Raw genomic sequence first — 18,621 nt, forward strand, 5'->3', positions numbered from 1 at the left:
TGGTGCAATGAAACAATCAAGCAAATACAAGATTCAAATTAAAGAAAATTATTTAATGCAGTGTCACATAAATTACATCATAACACAGTATTCCAACAGGGACATTATAATTAAACGAATATAAAGCTCTCATTAAGATTCTAGTATACTACTCAGCTGAGCTTAAACTTTATAATTAAAGATTATATTTAACAGATCTTATTCTTCTTGTTACAGAGAACTTCTATCATAACCTTACTCTGATCAAGGTTACATCTCAAAACATTTAAATATCGAATCAGTTCAAGATATTCAGAAAGAATACAACCCGTGAACCATCAGACATTTATTTGTAATTCTCTAAGCTCAGTTAATCAATTTTAGTTCATGTAAGTTTGAGATTCCTAAATTACAGCAAATAGGCTTCACAGTATTCTCATTCAGTTAATGAACACTTAATTCAATAACATAGCATTTATCATTTGAAGAAGGAAAAGTCTTAGCACATCACATATTAAATCTTGACTCGCTGAATACTGCAACTAGGAACAATTTACTTTCGGAGGAATTAATTTTCGTTACTTCTCGCTAAGTATAGTAAAAGTAATCTTACCAGAATATAGCTTAATCACATCATAGGGAGATCGAACAACCTTTTTAAAGTCCTTGCTGACTTTTACTTTATAATAACACAGACTTAAAAGAATCTTCCACTTCTACGACTGATTTATAGACTCGGGAGAATATAACCTTTATGCACTTGGTTTAAATTATCTACCTATTTCTTCTTTTTTTATACATATTATCCTATTTCCTACACTATTCCACTGTTAGGCGTTAGGAAGTTTTGGTATAAATCCAACTCAGAAAAAGGTAAGTTAAAATATCAAGCAATTCCCAGTCCTTTAAATTCCGTTTTCGGCACGTCAAAATTCCCTTCCAGTCTCCAGCTACCGTTCTCTATACTTCCCTACTCGATTCTGTTTTTACTTTCGTTTTCGTATCCACTCCTTCCTTTTTCCCGCCAAAAACTGGTTCTCACCGGTTTAGCTCACATCAAACTTGCCTTTCCCTTCGTATATAGTAGCTCCAGCACGCGCTAGGAGAAATTTTCATGTTTTCTCATAACAACCAATCAAATGATACCACAAAGAATCGTATGGATAAATTAAAATTACATATATTACAGTTTCTTATATTATTATCAAAGGAATAAAGTAAATAAAATAATTGACACTTTAATACAGAGCCTTTTCATATCTATATGTTTTAAAATCACATAAATGAAATTAACTAACAAAACTTAAAAGGAATTACATGAATAATATTTTATAAGTAATAAACTAACAGAATAAATTTAAATAAGTCCTGCTTATGATATGCTGGATGATATTAATTATGAATGAAGCATTATTATTATAAATATCTTCATTCACAATTTAACAATATCCAATCCTTATCTTCTCATAGTGCACACTGTTAGCAAGTATCTATGAGGGTGGTCTGAAAAGTTCTCGGCCTCGGCCATAGATGGCAACACTGTTGGCAAGATTTTTTTTTTCTAAGTTGGTACATCTGTCATAAGCATCCATGTGAAATTGCAAGTCATTCTATCAAGTGGTTTGTTTTATACAGCTGTCTGTATCCCTTGAAATGGATAAAATTGAGTATCATGTGGATATAAAATTCTTTGTAAAAGAAGGTTTAACGCCAAAAGAAATTCATTCGAAGTTCATAAAAGTTTATGTCCAAAAAGTGTAACACCACCAGATATCATTGATCAAGTGCACGATATGGTATTGAATGACCGGTGAGTCAAAGTGAATGAAATTGCTGAGACTATATTCATTTCAAAAGAAAGTATAGGATATATTTTGAATGAAGAATTGCGAATGAAAAACCTTTGCGCAAGATGGGTGCCATGCTTGCTCACAGCAGATCAAAAAAAAAAAAAAAACACCCACATGAAAATCTCTGAACAGTGCTTGGAGCATTTTAACAAGAATACAACTGATTCTGTGCATCAATTTATTACTATGGATGAGACCTGGATTCACTACTACACACCAGAATCCAAACAACAGTCAAAATAGTGGACAGAAGTCAGTTGTTCAGCACCAAAGAAGACAAAGTCGGTTCCATCAGCAGGAAAGGTCATGGCATCAGTGTTTTGGGATGCTAAAGGCATTTTGTTTATTAATTATCTTGAAAAGGGTAAAACAATAACTGGGGAATATTATTCCGATCTTATAACCAGACTAAACGAAAAAATTTGTGAGAAAAGACCAGTTTGCAGAAGGAAAAAATCATCTTTCATCAGCTGTCCACAAAGGTGTTTTGGCAATGGGAAAATTAAGGGATCTGCACTATGAATTGTTGGAACATCCACCCTATTCTCCAAATTCGGCTCCTTCTGACTTCTATCTTTTCCCAAAACTAAAGCTCTTCTTTGCTGGTCAGCGTTTTTCTTCGAATCAAGAGGTGATTGCAGCTGTAGAGGGATATTTTGCAGATCTTATGAGAACCACAACAGGGATGGGATAATGGGCACTGGAGCATCACTGGAATAAATGTATTTGTCTTAAGGGAGATTATTTTGAAAAATAAAAATAATTTTGAAATTATAAATTCGTTTTTTCATTGTCAGACCGGGAACTTTTCAGACCACCCTCGTACTATTTATCTGTTTACTGGATGAATGAAGATGGACTGATAATTTGAGGTTTAGCTGGCCAAATTTTATTCTGTACTGGTTTAAACTAAAAGACAATCATAGTAAAAGATGTAGCCTAATTAAGCACTCTCTACATTGAACAAATCTTTTGAAGTCACACTCAAACATAGGTCTGCATCCTCCAATGTTATACATCGCATACACATTCGAATTAATTGGTAATTAATAACACTTAATAATTAATAAATTAATTTTGAAATGTTCCCACTTAATCTTTACCAGCACATGGATTATCTTCATTAGAGACTTTGAAAAGGGAAATATATATATGTGTGTGTGTGTGTGCTTGCATGTGTGTATTTTTTTTATGCTTTTCTTAAAAAAGATTATAGACCTACAGTATATAGGTCTAGAACCTATATATTATATACTATATATTTTTTTATATACTATATATAAAACCTATATACTATACATTTTTGATGGAAACAATTTGTATTAATGACAATGCTTTTTGCAGCATGCACATTCTGTTTGGTAGAATAATCCAACAGAATGTACATGCTGATAGGTTATGTTCTATCGGTTTCAAGTTGTATTAGTAAACAGTCATTATGTGGCAGGTGCTGACTTTCCTATCACTCCTGAGGTTGGCAATCACAGCTAAAACAAAATGGTCAATACCTGTTTCTTACTAAACATGGAACTGACCAAGTCACTCAATTTGTAAGATCAGTTTAATAAAGGTGCTAAGATCGAACTTGGATCACAGAAGTGATCTAATATACATTTGTCACTTGTACAAAATGAAAACAATTTTTATAACTGCATTAAAACATTAAGTGTATGATGTTCTGCTGCTTAGATAATATTAGATCTGCATGAAAACTTAAGGGACTTCTGCAAATGGTACAGTCAAAATCCAAGTCATGAGTAAATCTAAAAGAAATTACCATAGTAAAATAATAATATAGAAAAATAAGCACATACCATCAATGCAACAAACTTGGATGTCTATTAGTGCATCCTTTAATTCTTTTTCACTAGCTTGTATTAGACAAAGTAAATCATCAAACGTATACTGTAAAAAAAAAGAAAAAAAGAAAAAGAAAAATTTGGAGAAAACGTTTCCATAACAAAAATCAGGTAAAATTTCATGAGTGAACTCATTTATTTTTAGCTTTGTAGCTAAAATGAATAATTACCAAACGGAAACTTTGTGAGACAATTCTCAAAAGTTAATTCTCACACAAGCCACTTGCATGGGCACTTGTGACTAACTGATTGATCGATTGATTTGTCATTTTATGATGCATGGACAGCAAAAGGTCATACTGCACCAACCAGGACACAGGGTGTTGAATAGATATATAAATAAATAGTTACAAGGGGGTAGTACAAAGTTATAAGAAGATAAATAAGTAAATAAAATGTATACACAAAGTTTAATATTTACAATGCAGTATTTACATATAAACAAGTCCATAATCAAAAACATTTAAGTACCATATTTGCCAGCGTATGACGTACACATTTTTGTAAACATTTTTTACGAAAAAAACTTTATCACTGAATATTATAATGAATTTACAGTATTTCAAATATAAAGTAATAAGTAGATCTACTTTCAACAAATACCTAATCTAACTAGGAAAGAGTACCCACCTTTTAATCTTCTTCGCCAAAACCCAGAAATTCATCTCCAGAGCTAAATAAGAGACACTTGAAACCACTTCTAAATCAGAATCTGAGTCCTCATACAACAAATTGTCTTCTGTACCATCATCATCATCAAATTCCTGCCGTGTACCCTCAAGGGGTGTACAGGATATGACAGTACTACATGAAAAAATTACATCATTACTAACTTCCTATCTACAATTTTCCTCCAAATCAGTCTGTTACTTGTCAAGATTCCAACATTATCAGATCTTATATTTCTATCCTCTAAGGCACTTTGCACCGTATCAATCCACCTATATCTTGGTCTTGTTCTGGGTCGTTTTCCTGCCAACCTGGCAGAGAACACTTGTTTTGCTATTCTTACCTCGCCCATTCTGTTTAAGTGACCATACCACCTGAGATTAGCTCTGCTAACGCATTCCTGGATGTTGACAATGTCAAGTTCTTTCCTAATATCCTCATTTTTAATATGATATTGCCATTGATGCCATCTGTTCAGGACCCTCATATCTGTGTTCTCTAGTCTTTGGTCAAGTGTTTTACTTCTGACCCAGCTCTCAGATCCATAAGTTAAAACTGGTTTGAACACTGTCTTGTATACAGCTAATTTAGTGTTCCGACTAATTTCTCTCTTATTCCATATGAATTTATTCAATTGACTTCCCACCGTACCAGCTTTGCTGATTCTGTTGTCTATTTCTATATTTAATTTACCATCTTCAGTAAAAATCGTGCCTAAATAGCTGAAATGTTTTACTTGTTCCACAGGTTCTCCATTCACAACACAGTTAACATTTTCAATGATTCTGCCTATTTTCATTGTCTTTGTCTTTTTATTGCTGACCTTCATACCATATCTATTACAACAGCTATTCAATTTAGTCAGAGAATCTTGCAGACTTGTAGCGGATTTATTTAGAAGTATAAGATCATCCGCATAAAGCAAAGAGCTGACATTAACATCTCCAATTTTGATATCATGTTTAATACCACTTTCCTTCATAATGTGATCCATATAGATATTGAATAACAGAGGTGATAATGTACATCCTTGTCTCACACCAGATTTAACATTAAACCATGTTCCCCTTCATTTCTAACTGCTGACTTACAACTCAAATAAAGACTAAGTATTGCTTGATATAATGCCCCATTGACATCATATAACTGCAGCGTATTGAATAGCTTTTCTCTTGGCACCTTGTCATATGCCTTTTCCAAATCGACAAAACTTAAATACAGATCTTTGTTATATTCCCATGCTTTCTCGACTATTTGTCATAAAGTAAAGATCTGATCCTGACAGCCTCTATTTGGCCTGAATCCAGCTTGTTCTTCACCAAGCTTTTCTTCCACAATTCTTCTCAACCGTTTCTCAAGTATACTTGCATAGATCTTGCCAGGAACAATCAGTAGGGAAATACCTCTGTAATTCTCACATTCAGTTTTATTTCTCTTTTTATATATGGGTACTATGAGACTCTACTCCAATCATCGGAAATTCGTCCCTCTGTCCAGGCCTTATAAACAATGCAGTGCAGCCACTGTAACACTTTCATACCACCACCATACTTCAGCATTTCTGGTCGAATATCATCTACTCCTGCTGCCTTTCCACATTTCAAGCCTTTGATGGCTTTTTCTACTTCAAGTATGGATATGTATTCCTGACTGCATGCCTGGTCAGTGTTTTTTTATCACTGTGCTGTTTCAATTAGCAGTTTTTCAAAGTATTTACTCCATACTTCAAGGATATCTTTTTCTGCCATTTTCATGTCACCTTTATCATCTCTAACTCCTTTTACAGCACTCTTTCCTCCATTCCTAAGCATCTTCAACAACCTCCAGAATATTTTCCCACCTTCTTGATATTTATTTTCTATATTCTTGCCAAAGTCCTCCCATGACTTTTGTTTAGCTAGTTTTACACACTGTTTAGCTTTCTTACATTTGTCTCTGTATTCTGTAAGAGTAAAAGCTGACTTATTTGACAGGAACTTTTGATATGCTTTCTTCTTTTCCTTAACTTCCTGTGTCCACCAGGGAGTTCTGATTTTTTTATCCTTGCACACAACCTCACCACATGCCTCTCTGGCAGAATCAATCAATGTTTTCTTCAGAGTTTGCCACTGAATCTCCAAGGTTTGATTCCTGTTCTCACACTCTTTCATTTTCTTTTCAATAATCTTTCTGTATTTTAGTCTACAGTTCACATCTGAGAGCTGTTCAACTTTTATTTGCTTTAAAACTTTCTTACATGTTATTCTTTTCCATATGAAATTCAATTTTATCCTGCTCAAGACTAAATAGTGATCACTTCCAATTTCAAATCCTATGTACACTCTGGTGTCCTGCACTAGGGAGAAAACATCACTATCCACAATAACATAGTCAATGAGACTTTTCTTATTCCTAGCCTCTTCTCTCCATGTGAATTTGTGCACATTTTTATGTTGGAACATGGTGTTAGTAATAACCAGTCCATGTCCTGAGCAGAAATCCAACAGATATTTGCCATTGTTATTAGCTTTGCTCTTTTCTCCAAATTTTCCCAAAATATTTTTGTATGTCTCACAATCATTTCCTACTCTGCTATTTAGATCCCCAACAAGGACCAACTTTTCCTTTTTCATTGTGTCAGTTGCTTTTTCTAAAGCCTCAAAAAATTCCTCCACTTCTACCTTAGTAGAACCTTCTGTGGGACCATAGGCACAAATAAGTCTCATTTTCCAGTTCCCATTCTCATATTTGCCCACATGACTCTACTTGAGACTGACTGCCATTCATGAAGATCAGCCTCGTATTTTGTGTTGAATACTATGGCTACTCCTTCTTTTCCTTGATTGTCATTCCCTGAATATAACATTTTGTATTTATTGCTCAGAAAGATCTCACCAGTTTTTGTCTTTTTTGTTTCAGTCACCCCTATTATGTCGATCTGGTACTTATCTAATTCCTCAGCTAGCTCCATTTATTTGCCATTCAGGCTTCTTACGTTGATAGTACCGATCTTTAACTCCGGTGATGTTGAGTTGGGGTTTGTTTTCGGATTTGTTCCAGTAGCTGACTTTTCGCTGTTCGCCCTGGTTCCCTGGCGAAAACAATGGGGGCCTTGTTTAACCAGGCGACGCCCCAGCCGGCATGAAATTTTGTCATGTTGTACCATCATTTTTTATTTTGGTTTAACCAATAAGAATACAATTTGGTCGACAATCCCAAATTGCCAGCCCATCCTCATTCGTTCAGTATCAAAGTAGATACCCAACAGGGTGCACCCCGAGAAGGTGAGGATTGGACATTAGGTCAGAAGCCCTGGTCGGTTCTCCGCATTCCATTAAAGACTATGTGGAGGTCTTCTCTCAGTTGTACAGCTTTGACCCTTAAGCACCCCGGTGCTTACTGTACCATCAGTGCATTACTAATGCCACATTTGTACGTTTTGTACCATCAGTGCATTACTAATGCCACACTTCTTAAATGATTTAACCACTGTCTCAGTTTTCACAGCATCCCATGAAGCTTTGACCCACTGACAAACTTGCGAAATTCTAGGCCTCTTCTTTCTTGCTGATGGTGTAACCTCAAAATCTGAATACTGCATCCAGCAGTCTTCTAGATGCAGTTCCACTTCTCCTTCATATATCCCTTAAATGGTTTATTAATACAGATCTCTAAAGGTTGAAGCTGACTAGTTAGACTTCCTGGAATTACAGCTAACTGAGTTTTCAATTCCTTGAGTTTATTTTTAACATCTTCTGTTCTTTGAGAACGAAACTGATCCCATACTAGCAGGGTGGGCTTCTTCAACAGTCCACCAGAGTGCCTAGAGCAAATGTTATCTATCCATAACTGGAATACATAACTAACGTAATTGGAATGCTCTCACACACTGCAAGGAAGCAAGAAAGAAATCGCGTAACTCGAAACAGAGCAAATTTCCAGAAATGAAAGTAATAAAAAACCGAGTATTGGCATATAACACGCACCCTGTTTTTCAGACCTATTTTCAAAGGAAAAAAGTGTGTCTTATATGCCGGCAAATACAGTATATTAATGTTTTGTAAAAATCTAAACATGTCATGCATCTATCCAAGTCTGTTAACATTTGGTCAAGTGTACAGGCTTGGTCAGATAAGTAAAAACATCCTTTCTCTCTTGCGTGAAGCACTTGCACTTCACCAGAATATGACTAATGGTAAGATGGATCATTTCTCACATATAGGTAGGTTCATCAGCCCTCAGTAAATAAAAATGTGAGATGACAGTGGCCTATGTGGAGCCTAGCAAGAACAACTTCCTCTCTTCTTTTCCTATGTTGACTAGACTGCCAATGCTTAACTTCATGCAATTTGTTCATCAGCGCTTCCTGCTAGGAGTGTTGCAATGGGCAATTAACTTCGATTTTATAAACTTGGTATTGTTTCAGGTTGTAGCAACCTGAAAAGACCACAGAAACAGCTTTTTACAACGAACACACTTTTCTTTTAAAATAGCATTATTTATGGGACTTTGTCAGGACTTTTCAACAGCTTATTATAGTGAGCAAGTTTGTCATAATAGTGTTTGCTATAGTTCAAAACTTTGCTTTCTGTTAAATTTTTATCCTATTTTCTTTTAATGCAATTTACTTTAGTGGATTTAATGTATGCAGTAGTTAAATTTTCAAAAGAACTATATAATTAGTCTCCATAGATCAGTCAGTATCAACATTATCTGGAAAGACTTAGGTATCAAATTAAAATTCTGTGCAAAACAAAACAGACAAACTGGCAGATAAAACACACTTGACAGACATAGCAAACTATGCATATAGCTTAACTGCCCCATTCATAACATCAATTAGGTTAGGTGAAGGCAAGGCTGAGTGACAGGTCAAAGCCTAATCTACTAAAAGGGATAGTGAAAGTAAGGTTAGATAATCAGAATAAAAACAAAACATTTCAAGAGTAATCACTCAGAATCTCTATAGTTATTAATTTTAATTTATATTAATATAAAAATTAGAAAAGTCATTTAATAAGACATAAGCCACATTTGTTAATGAGACGTGGCATGTTTAAACAAGTTTGCTGATTAAGTTTATTTGAAGTTGACGCTATTATTCTTTAATTCTTGTGACAATATGCTAAAATGTATCTAACATTTAGTGAATAAGAAGAAAATCATTTATAACAATAACACTAAACTACCATTCATGGAGAAGATACAAAGGAAAAGGAAAGTTGAACTAAGTAAACACTATGTTATTGACATAAAATTAAAACTTATTCAAAATCAGCAATCGGTAAGCTCATCATAAGTAAAAGGAATTGTTGTTAAGAATTTACAACAAAAAAGCATCTTGCTTTAACAAACCTGTTTCATAAATCTCCATAAGGATTATACAGTATCAAGCAAGAGAAATCACTAATGCACTTTATGTTGTGCAAGAGAAGATGCAACATAAATCACGTTAATGCCATGTGTGAGCTAGAGGATGAGAAGGGAGAAAATCTATCACTGACTTTTTTTTACTTCTACAGGTAAAGGCTGTAGTATACTCCTCAACAAAATTAACAGAATAAAATATTTATCATGTTTTATTTTTAACAGTGTCTCTAAAGGTGAATATTTTATATAACAGGCATTCTGGCATGCAAATGCAGTATCAAAGAGAAAGTAATCACCACTCAACAGGTATATGCACAAAACAAATTATTCATGCCTATAAAAACATGGGTTGCAACTCTGATCACTTCATTCCATTTTTGGCTTGCTCAGTCGGTTAGCCAAATCTCTAGTACCTACAGGATAGCAAGTCATTGTTAAGATGATTCTTTGAGATGGTGGGCCATTGGACAATTTGAAGCCAGGCACTCACAGGAAAATGTGGCATGTTGGCTTAATGTGTCATTAAGTATCATAGCAGCACTATGCACGCAGTTTTGGAGAGATAGGAACCATTATAAGAAAAGCTGGCCAAGGTATCAAATACAGAAAGACTGCTATCACTACTGTAACCAAGAACAAATTCCTCTAGGATCTTTAATAGATCCTTAAACCTTGTGTGTGTGTATGTCTTTGTACGGGTCCAGATTTTCTTTCCATGGATGACAATGGCATTGCCTTTAGATTTCAAGTAGTAGAGGAGTGTCTTAAAAACTGAAGATATCTAAAGACCGTGGGCAGCATCACAAGACTCAAATCTGATCAAACATGTGTCTGATCAAACAGGTCCTTGGGTGTCACAGTACAAGCTGAGAGCCAGCACCTCAGTCACTTGGTGACCTAAAGTCTCTGGTGGAAAAATTGTTGCCAATGAATCATATAGACATCCTTATATTGAACATGATCTACTAATGTCAGGCCTGTTTAGCATTAAAGGGAAATCACATGCAATATGAATGTTACAGGACCATAGGTTTGAGCTTACTGCATAAACTTCTATAGTGCAATCTATTTGGTAATACTTATATAACCCTCCCCACCATGACAATGTTGCTTATAACCATTTGACATTTTTTGGGTGTTTCCTCATTTCATTGTTATTGTACTATACATCACCATAAAAAAATTTTCTTGCTTTAATGCAAACTGCATGAATTAAATCACTCAAATCACCAGTTCAACATCAGTACTATCAACATAAGAAGCCTGAATGGCAAAGAAATAGAAATAGCTGAGGAATAGGATAAGTACATATCGACATAATACGGTGACTGAAACAAAAAAGACAAAAACTGGTGAGATCTTTCTGAGAAACAAATACAAAATGTTATATTCAGGCACTGACAATCAAGGAAAAGATGGAATAGTCATAGTATTCAACACTATAAATAATCTTCTTAAATAGAAGGCAATACCAAGTAGAATGATGTGGGCAAATATAAGAATGGGGAACTGGACAATGAGACTTATTTGTGCCTATAGTCATACAGAAGATTTCTACTAAGGTAGAACTGCAGGAATTTTTAGGCTTTAGAGAAAGCAACTGACACAATGAAAACTGAAAAGTGGTCCTTGTTGAGGATCTAAATAACAAAGCAGGAAATCATTGTCAGATATACAAAAATATATTGGAAAAATTTGGAGAAAAGAGCAAATACCTGTTGGATTTCTGCTCAGGACAAAGACTGGTTATTACTAACACAATGTTCCAACATAAAAATGTGTGTAAATTCACATGGAGAGAAGAGGCGGGGAATAAAAAAAGTCTCACTGACTAATCCATTGTTGTTAGTGATGTTTTCTCTGTGGTGCAGGACACTAGAGTGTACAGAAGAATTGAAATTGGAAGTGAACCTCATTTAGTCTTCAGCAGGATAAAATTGAATTTCATGTTGAAAAGAAGAACATGCAAGAAAGTTTTAAAGCGAATAAAAGTTGAGCAGCTCTCAGATATGAACTGTATACTTAAATACACAAAGATTATTGAAGAAAAAATGAAAGAGTTTGTGAACAGGAACTAAACCTTGGAGATTCAGTGGCAAGCTCAAGCTCTGAAGAAAACATTGATTGATTCTGCCAAACAGGCATGTGGTGAGGTTGTCTGCAAGGATAGAAAAATCAGAACTCCCTGGTGGACACAGGAAGTTAAAGAGGCAGTGAAGGAAAAGAAGAAAGCATATCAAAAGTTCCTGTCAAATAAGTCAGTTGTGCTCTTAGAGAATATAGAGACAAATGCAAGAATGCTAAACACTGTGTAAAACTAGCTAAACAAAAGTCATGGGAGGACTTTGGCAAGAATATAGAAAATAAATATCAAGAAGGTGGCAAAATATTCTGGAGGTTGCTGAAGAAGCTCCGAAATGGAGGAAAGAGTGCCATAAAAGGAATTAGAGATGATAAAGGTGACATGAAAACAGGAGAAAAAGATATCCTTGAAGTATGGAGTAATTACTTCGAAAAATTCCTAAATGAAACAAGTAGTAATGACAGCACAGTGGTAAAAAACACTGACCAGGCATGCAGTCAGGAACACATATCCATACTTGATGTAGAAAAAGCCATCAAAAGCCTGAAATGTGGAAAGGCAGGAGTAAATGATATTCAACCAAAAATGCTCAAGTATGGAGATATAAAAGTCTTACAGTGGCTGCACTGCATAGTTCAGAAGGCCTGGACAGAGGGACAAATTCCCGATGATTGCAGTAGAGCTCTCATAGTACCCATATATAAAAAGGGAAATAAAACTGAACGTGAGAATTACAGAGGTATTTCCCTACCGAATGTTACTGGTAAGATTTATGCAAGTATACTTGAGAAACGGTTGAGAAGGATTGTGAAAAAAGCTTGGTGAAGAACAAGCTGGATTCAGGCCAAATAGAGGATGTCAGGATCAGATTTTCACTTTACGACAGATAGTTGAGAAATCATGGGAATATAACAAAGATCTGTATTTAAGTTTTGTGGATCTGGAAAAAGCATATGACACAGTGCCAAGAGAGAGAGAGAGAAGCTATTCAATACGCTGCAGTTATATGGTGTCAAAGGGGCATTATATCAAGTAATAATTAATCTTTATTTAAGTTGTAAAACAGTAGTTAGAATTGAAGGGAGTACACAGGAAGGTGGTTCAATGTTAAATGTGGTGTCAGACAAGGATGTACATTATCCTCTCTGTTATTCATTATCTATAATGATCACATCATGAAGGAAAGTGGTATTAAACCCTGATATCAAAATTGGAGATGTTAATCTCAGCTCTTTGCTTTATGCAGATGATGATGATGTACTTCTAAATAAATCCATTACAAGTCTGCAAGATTACTTGACTAAAGCGAATAACTGTTGTAATAGATATGATTTGAAGTTCAGCAATAACAAGACAAAGACAATGAAAATAGGCAGAAACATTGAAAATATCAACTGCATAATGAATGGATAACCTATAGAACAAGTAAAACATTTCAGCTACTTAGGCACGATTTTTACTGAAGATGGTAAATTAAATATGGAAATAGACAACAGAATCAACAAAGCTGGTATGGTAGGAAGTCAATTGAATAAATTTATATGGAATAAAAGAGAAATTAGCCAAAACACTAAATTAGCAGTATACAAGACAGTATTCAGCCAATTTTAACTTATGGATATAAAAGCTGGATCAGAAGTAAAAAACTTGACCAAAGACTAGAGACCACAGATATGAGTCCTGAGAAAGATCAGGCATCAACAGATGGCATCAATGACAATATCATATTAAAAACGAGGATATTAGGAAAGAACTCGGCATTGTAATCATCCAGGAATGTGTTAGCAGAGCTAATCTCGGGTTATATGGTCACTTAAATGGGAGAGGAAAGATTAGCAAAACAAGTGTTCTCTGCCAAGTTGGCAGGAAAAAGACCCAGAGGAAGACCAAGATACAGTAAAAAGTGCCTTAGAAGATAGAAATATAATATCTGATAATGTTGGAGTCTTGACAGGTAACAGACCGATTTAGAGGAAAATTGTAGATAGGAAGTTAGTAATGACGTACTATAATATCCTGTACATCCCTTAAGGGTATATATATCAGGAATTTGATGGTGATGATTGTATGTTGAGCCCATACACCAGAAGTTGGTTAATCAACCTATAGTACATTAGTATGGTGTATGGGTAGTGGGTTGGGAAAGGAGGAACTTGTTTACATTTGATTTTAAAGCCTGTATGTTATATTTCTTGGGAAACACTTAAGGGAGAAGACTGTTCTGCAATACAGCAGTAGCAGGGATGAATAATAATAAGCTAACGCCTTTTATTCCCTATTGGGAGTAAATGAGGCCTTTAAACTCTATCTAGCTTGGAGACTGAGTGGGCAGTTCATCTCCAATGGTAACCAATTAGAGCTAGCAGGCCCACGACTATCACTAATTATAGGTGGCCACTGATGAAGAGACTAGCAAACAAGCGCTGCATCTGTTGGATGAAGGAGATGGAAAAGAAACTTGTTCTGTCAGTTTCAAGGTGTACTGTGAAAGGATATTGGGTGGCAGCTGCACATGTATTCCAACAGACTTAGTACTGAGTGGCCGATTAACTGATGCTTTTTCATGTGAACCTTTGCCACGAAAATATTTATAAAATACACATATAGCAGAAACCAAATGCATGTGTGAAAGTGGGAGGCGTGAGCTGTAAGAAATGGGTTATTAATCAATTTAATTGTCCTCCTCTGTATTGAGTCAAGCATTTTGAGGGAGTTCTTAGGGGTCCATGCCAAATGTGAGAGAAGTATTCAACAGCTGTTCATAGGTCTTGAGAAAAAGAGAAATCCTAGCTTTTCAGAAGATAGGAGGCAATGGTTGTGATGTATTTATGCCAGGAGAGGCTTGATGTCAAGTGATTCCAAGAAGAGAAATCTCATCTTGTCTGAAAATTTGAATGTTATCAAAAATAATACTGGGGGGAAAATGGTTCTTTTTTTTGGTGAGAAATAAGGCAGAACGAGGTTTTGCTAACATTGAAATTGACAAGGTTATCTGAACTCCACTGCAGGATGGATTGGAGATCAGAATTGAGGACAGTGGTAGTTGATGTTGTGTAGGTTGAGGTGATTTGTGTAGAGTGAGGTTTATCAAATGAAAAAGAGGAGTGCAATGTGCTGTCATCTGCAAAAACTGTGTATTGGGTTGGAGGTCAACTGAAGTAGGTCATTGATATACAGAAGGAAGAGAGTTGGTGAGAGAACAGAACCATACACCAACACACAGTGTGCATCCAGACAGAAAGCTGGTGTTAAATATTGTAGTCTGTGGCATTGTTATGTCGTTACTTTTCCTAAAATAATTTACTTTCCTGAATTTACCTCTCTACAACAACTACAAAACTTACAAAATTTCCTTGACTCTAATATCTGTATCACTTCTTATGTGTTCATTCTATAAGGAAAGCAAATTCTATGTCTCTAGCTGATTCCTAATTTTACTCACGTGTTTACCCTGACTGTTAAAGGTTATTCCTTGCTAAAAGAAACGAATCCTCTAATTTCTTTCTGGAGCCATCTCCTCTTCAGATATTGACAAATTTATTTTTTAAAGTTGCACCAGTCAATATCTTAGAACAGAGGGGACTCTTATTCAGGGAGACTTTTCCAGACTTTTGGTGCACATAGGTGAATAAATTTAGTGCTTAAACTCATAAATTAAACAATTTACTGTGGTTAAGTAAATTCTAGTTTGCAGTCATAACCTCTATATATCCCCCCCCCACTATGGTTTAGATTAATGAGTGGTAGTTTTGATTCATATCACAGGCATAACTCAGGTATAGAAGAAAAAACACATTTATTGGAATCTAAAGACATATACACTTATAATATATTATAATACACATATAAAGACCAATCTCACTTTCAATTAGTTCAATGACATGCTAAATCAAACTGTATCAAACTGATTAATACTCTAATGCATGAATAAATCCTTCTTTTAAGTTAGATATTAAACACACATAATATACACATTATACACTTCTAATCAATATTCTACCTACTATGTTAGTCTTGCACATTAAACTAGTCACAATCATTTATAATCATTCCAGACAATTTGTCTTATGGACATTAGCCACTGTTAAATAATCACTTAAAGTTCTTAAATACTGTCCAAACTCGATTATTACACTACAGTGATCTTTCTCTTTTACTGACTGTGTAATTATACAACAAAATCTGTACTTTACCATTTCTTGGGGCAGGATCTCCAGGTCCATCTGAACTGTCCTTCTTTGTTTGAATTACCTCTCAATATTTCCATAAGCGTGCATCCACGTGGTGGGTCACTATGGTCATCAGATTACACTATGCTCTGCACCTGGCGTTGTTCCCGCATCTATTCTGGATCTATTTCGAGCCATCCTCGTTATTATTGCCGGTTCAAGCATAGCTTCCAGCATGTGAATTTTGGAGGAGAAAGTTTCATTCATAGTGTTAAGATGCTGTTTGAGGTTTTTGACTTGTTTACCTAAGTTCAGAAGCTGCTTTACAGATGGGAGACACAGCAAACAGAAGAAGGGCTCATTGAGGCTGTATATTGAGGCAAACAGAAATTTCACAATATACCTTTTTTTTTTCTTATCAGTAACATCACAGCTGCAGCACTTTATATCATTGGGTTTGTCTGTGATTGATGGCACTGTGCTGGTGAGACACAAAGTGCTCTTCTGTTGTTGGTCTTTGTTGCCACCATCTTTGCATAGTAGGCATAGTGGGTGCTTACATGTGGCTGATTTTTAATTAAAAAGATAACTGACTTGATGCCCTATAAGTACTTATGGGTTGTGCAGAAGTTATTGGCTCCTTAGTACCTGTTGTGACTTCCATTTATTGGTTGATTTGAGCAAAAAATTCTTATAATAATGATAAAATGTGGGAGCACAAGTTTAGAGTAACTTATTCACACTCACCACCTGGCGTGACAATGAAGATTACAGAATTTTCTCAGGATTGTTCAAGGTGTCAGGTGAAGTGATATAACACTCTCAACAGTACAACAAAAAACAAGAGGTGATATTATAAGTTATAATAATAATTATTATAAGTCTTCGCTTGTTCAGCATAATATGCATGTGCTTGCCAGTAGTTTGCAAAGGACCAGGAACCAGAAAATACCTTCAGTACATGCATACTTTCCATTGTTTTTATAGTGAATGTTACCTGTATGTAATCTGATTTTTATTTTAATTTTTAGTCTATTCATTTATTTCTCCTGATGTGAAATGCATGAATTTCATGAAACAAGCTGAGTAATTAATAAATTATTTCAAATTCCAGTTGTTTTATGTGGTAAGAACTAGCAATGCAAATACATTATGTCTTCACTCCACACCTCAGAAAAATACACTAAGCACATGCATATAGGCACACCAGCAGGAAGGCAAACACAGACTGAGAGATGAGGTCCCATAGTCCTAACTGGCACCCTTTGTAGGTGCAGTAATAGACTCTCTTGCTGAAAGTCTCAGGATGATAGTCCTCCAGATTTTTTAAAAGGTGAAGCAGCTGAATTTGTTAAGATTTGGCAAGTGCTGTAATACTGTGCTGATTCTAGAAATAGTCTCTCAGATTTATATCTCCTTCCATCTCATATCTCCATTGTATAGTCTGTTATTCTAGAACAGTTGTAGTGAAGGTAATGGACACAGTTTCTGTGTTCTTCCAAATGGATATTAACTGTTCTTCCTGTTTATCTAAAAAAAAGACAGTTTTCAGAAGAAGGGGATGCTATAGATCCCAGTATGGTCTAGATGATGGAAAGGATCTTTTATGAGTAAGAAGGGTAGCTAATTTTTGATATGGCTTGAAGAAGGTTAAATATTAACTTCAGTGCTGGTTTACAACTCAAATATAGATTATGGGTCACTCAGTATAATGCCCAATTTATACCATATAACTGTTATGTTCTGAACAGCTTTCCCTTTTCCAGATCTATAAAACTTAAATGCAGATCCATGTTATACTTTCATGATTTCTCAATTAATATTGGGAAATATAATATCTTAAAATAAAACTATAATCTTGAACAACGATTTTGCATAACCATCTTGTTATTATCTAAGTTTCTATTATTTTTTATAGGCTTTTCTCAAGTATGCTTGCATAATTCTTACCTGCAACACTGAACAGAGTAATTCCTCTATTTCCCACATTTGGTTTTCTATTCTCATAGATGAGAACCATGAAAGCTCTACTCCAATCCAGACTTTTATGTTTTCGGAATTATGCAGTGCAATGAATGTAAAACCTTTATACCTCCATATATGAGCACTTCCGGTCAAATAAAATTTGCTCCACTGCCTTTCTATATTGCAGGTTTTTATTTAATGCTAAAAATGTCAAGAAAGAAACTTGGCATTGACTTGACAACCAAAACTATATAATGGAAGAACACCTCCACATAGTCACAGTAAGGAATATGGAGAGTTGACCAGAACTTCACACCCAATATTTAACTTTCACAGGTATTCATATTTGAGATTACCCAACCAAACTGCAATTTGTATTGATGCAAATCAAACATGCAGCATTATAAGGCAACATAATTAAATTTATGCTAGGCAACATAAACCAATTAAACAAGGACACATTCTCCCTGTTGTTTTTTTAACAACAGGGAGAATGTGTTTAACAGAAACCATAAACTAATCGACAATCAACAGAAAAGAAGTAGAAATAGCAGAATAAACACAAAAGTGCTATGAAAACTAGAATATTTTAGAGAGAAAATCCAATTCTGAACACCTGTATAAAATCAGGTAGCTATCCTTTATCCCAAGAGCCATGTTCTAAATAGGAAGTGGTCAACATCTAGTTTGTGTATATG

At 35.0% G+C, this 18,621-nt stretch overlaps 1 protein-coding gene across 4 annotated transcripts in view; it reads right to left on the reverse strand.

Moving 5' to 3' along the window:
• Nucleotides 1-18,621, reverse strand: part of LOC150107391 (sister chromatid cohesion protein DCC1) — a 280,847-nt gene that overhangs the window by 186,004 nt on the left and 76,222 nt on the right. For all 4 annotated transcript variants that reach the window (XM_090391252.1, XM_090391253.1, XM_090391251.1 and 1 more), the window contains exon 5: nucleotides 3,644-3,734. In XM_090391252.1, the coding sequence (XP_090247378.1) occupies nucleotides 3,644-3,734 (91 nt within the window). The remainder of the gene's footprint in view (nucleotides 1-3,643; nucleotides 3,735-18,621) is intronic.

The sequence above is a fragment of the Typopeltis vanoorti genome, chromosome 4 (genome assembly GCF_054136105.1).
Source record: "Typopeltis vanoorti isolate ZY-2024b chromosome 4, IOZ_Tvanoo_1.0, whole genome shotgun sequence".
Taxonomy (NCBI): Eukaryota; Metazoa; Arthropoda; class Arachnida; order Uropygi; family Thelyphonidae; genus Typopeltis; species Typopeltis vanoorti.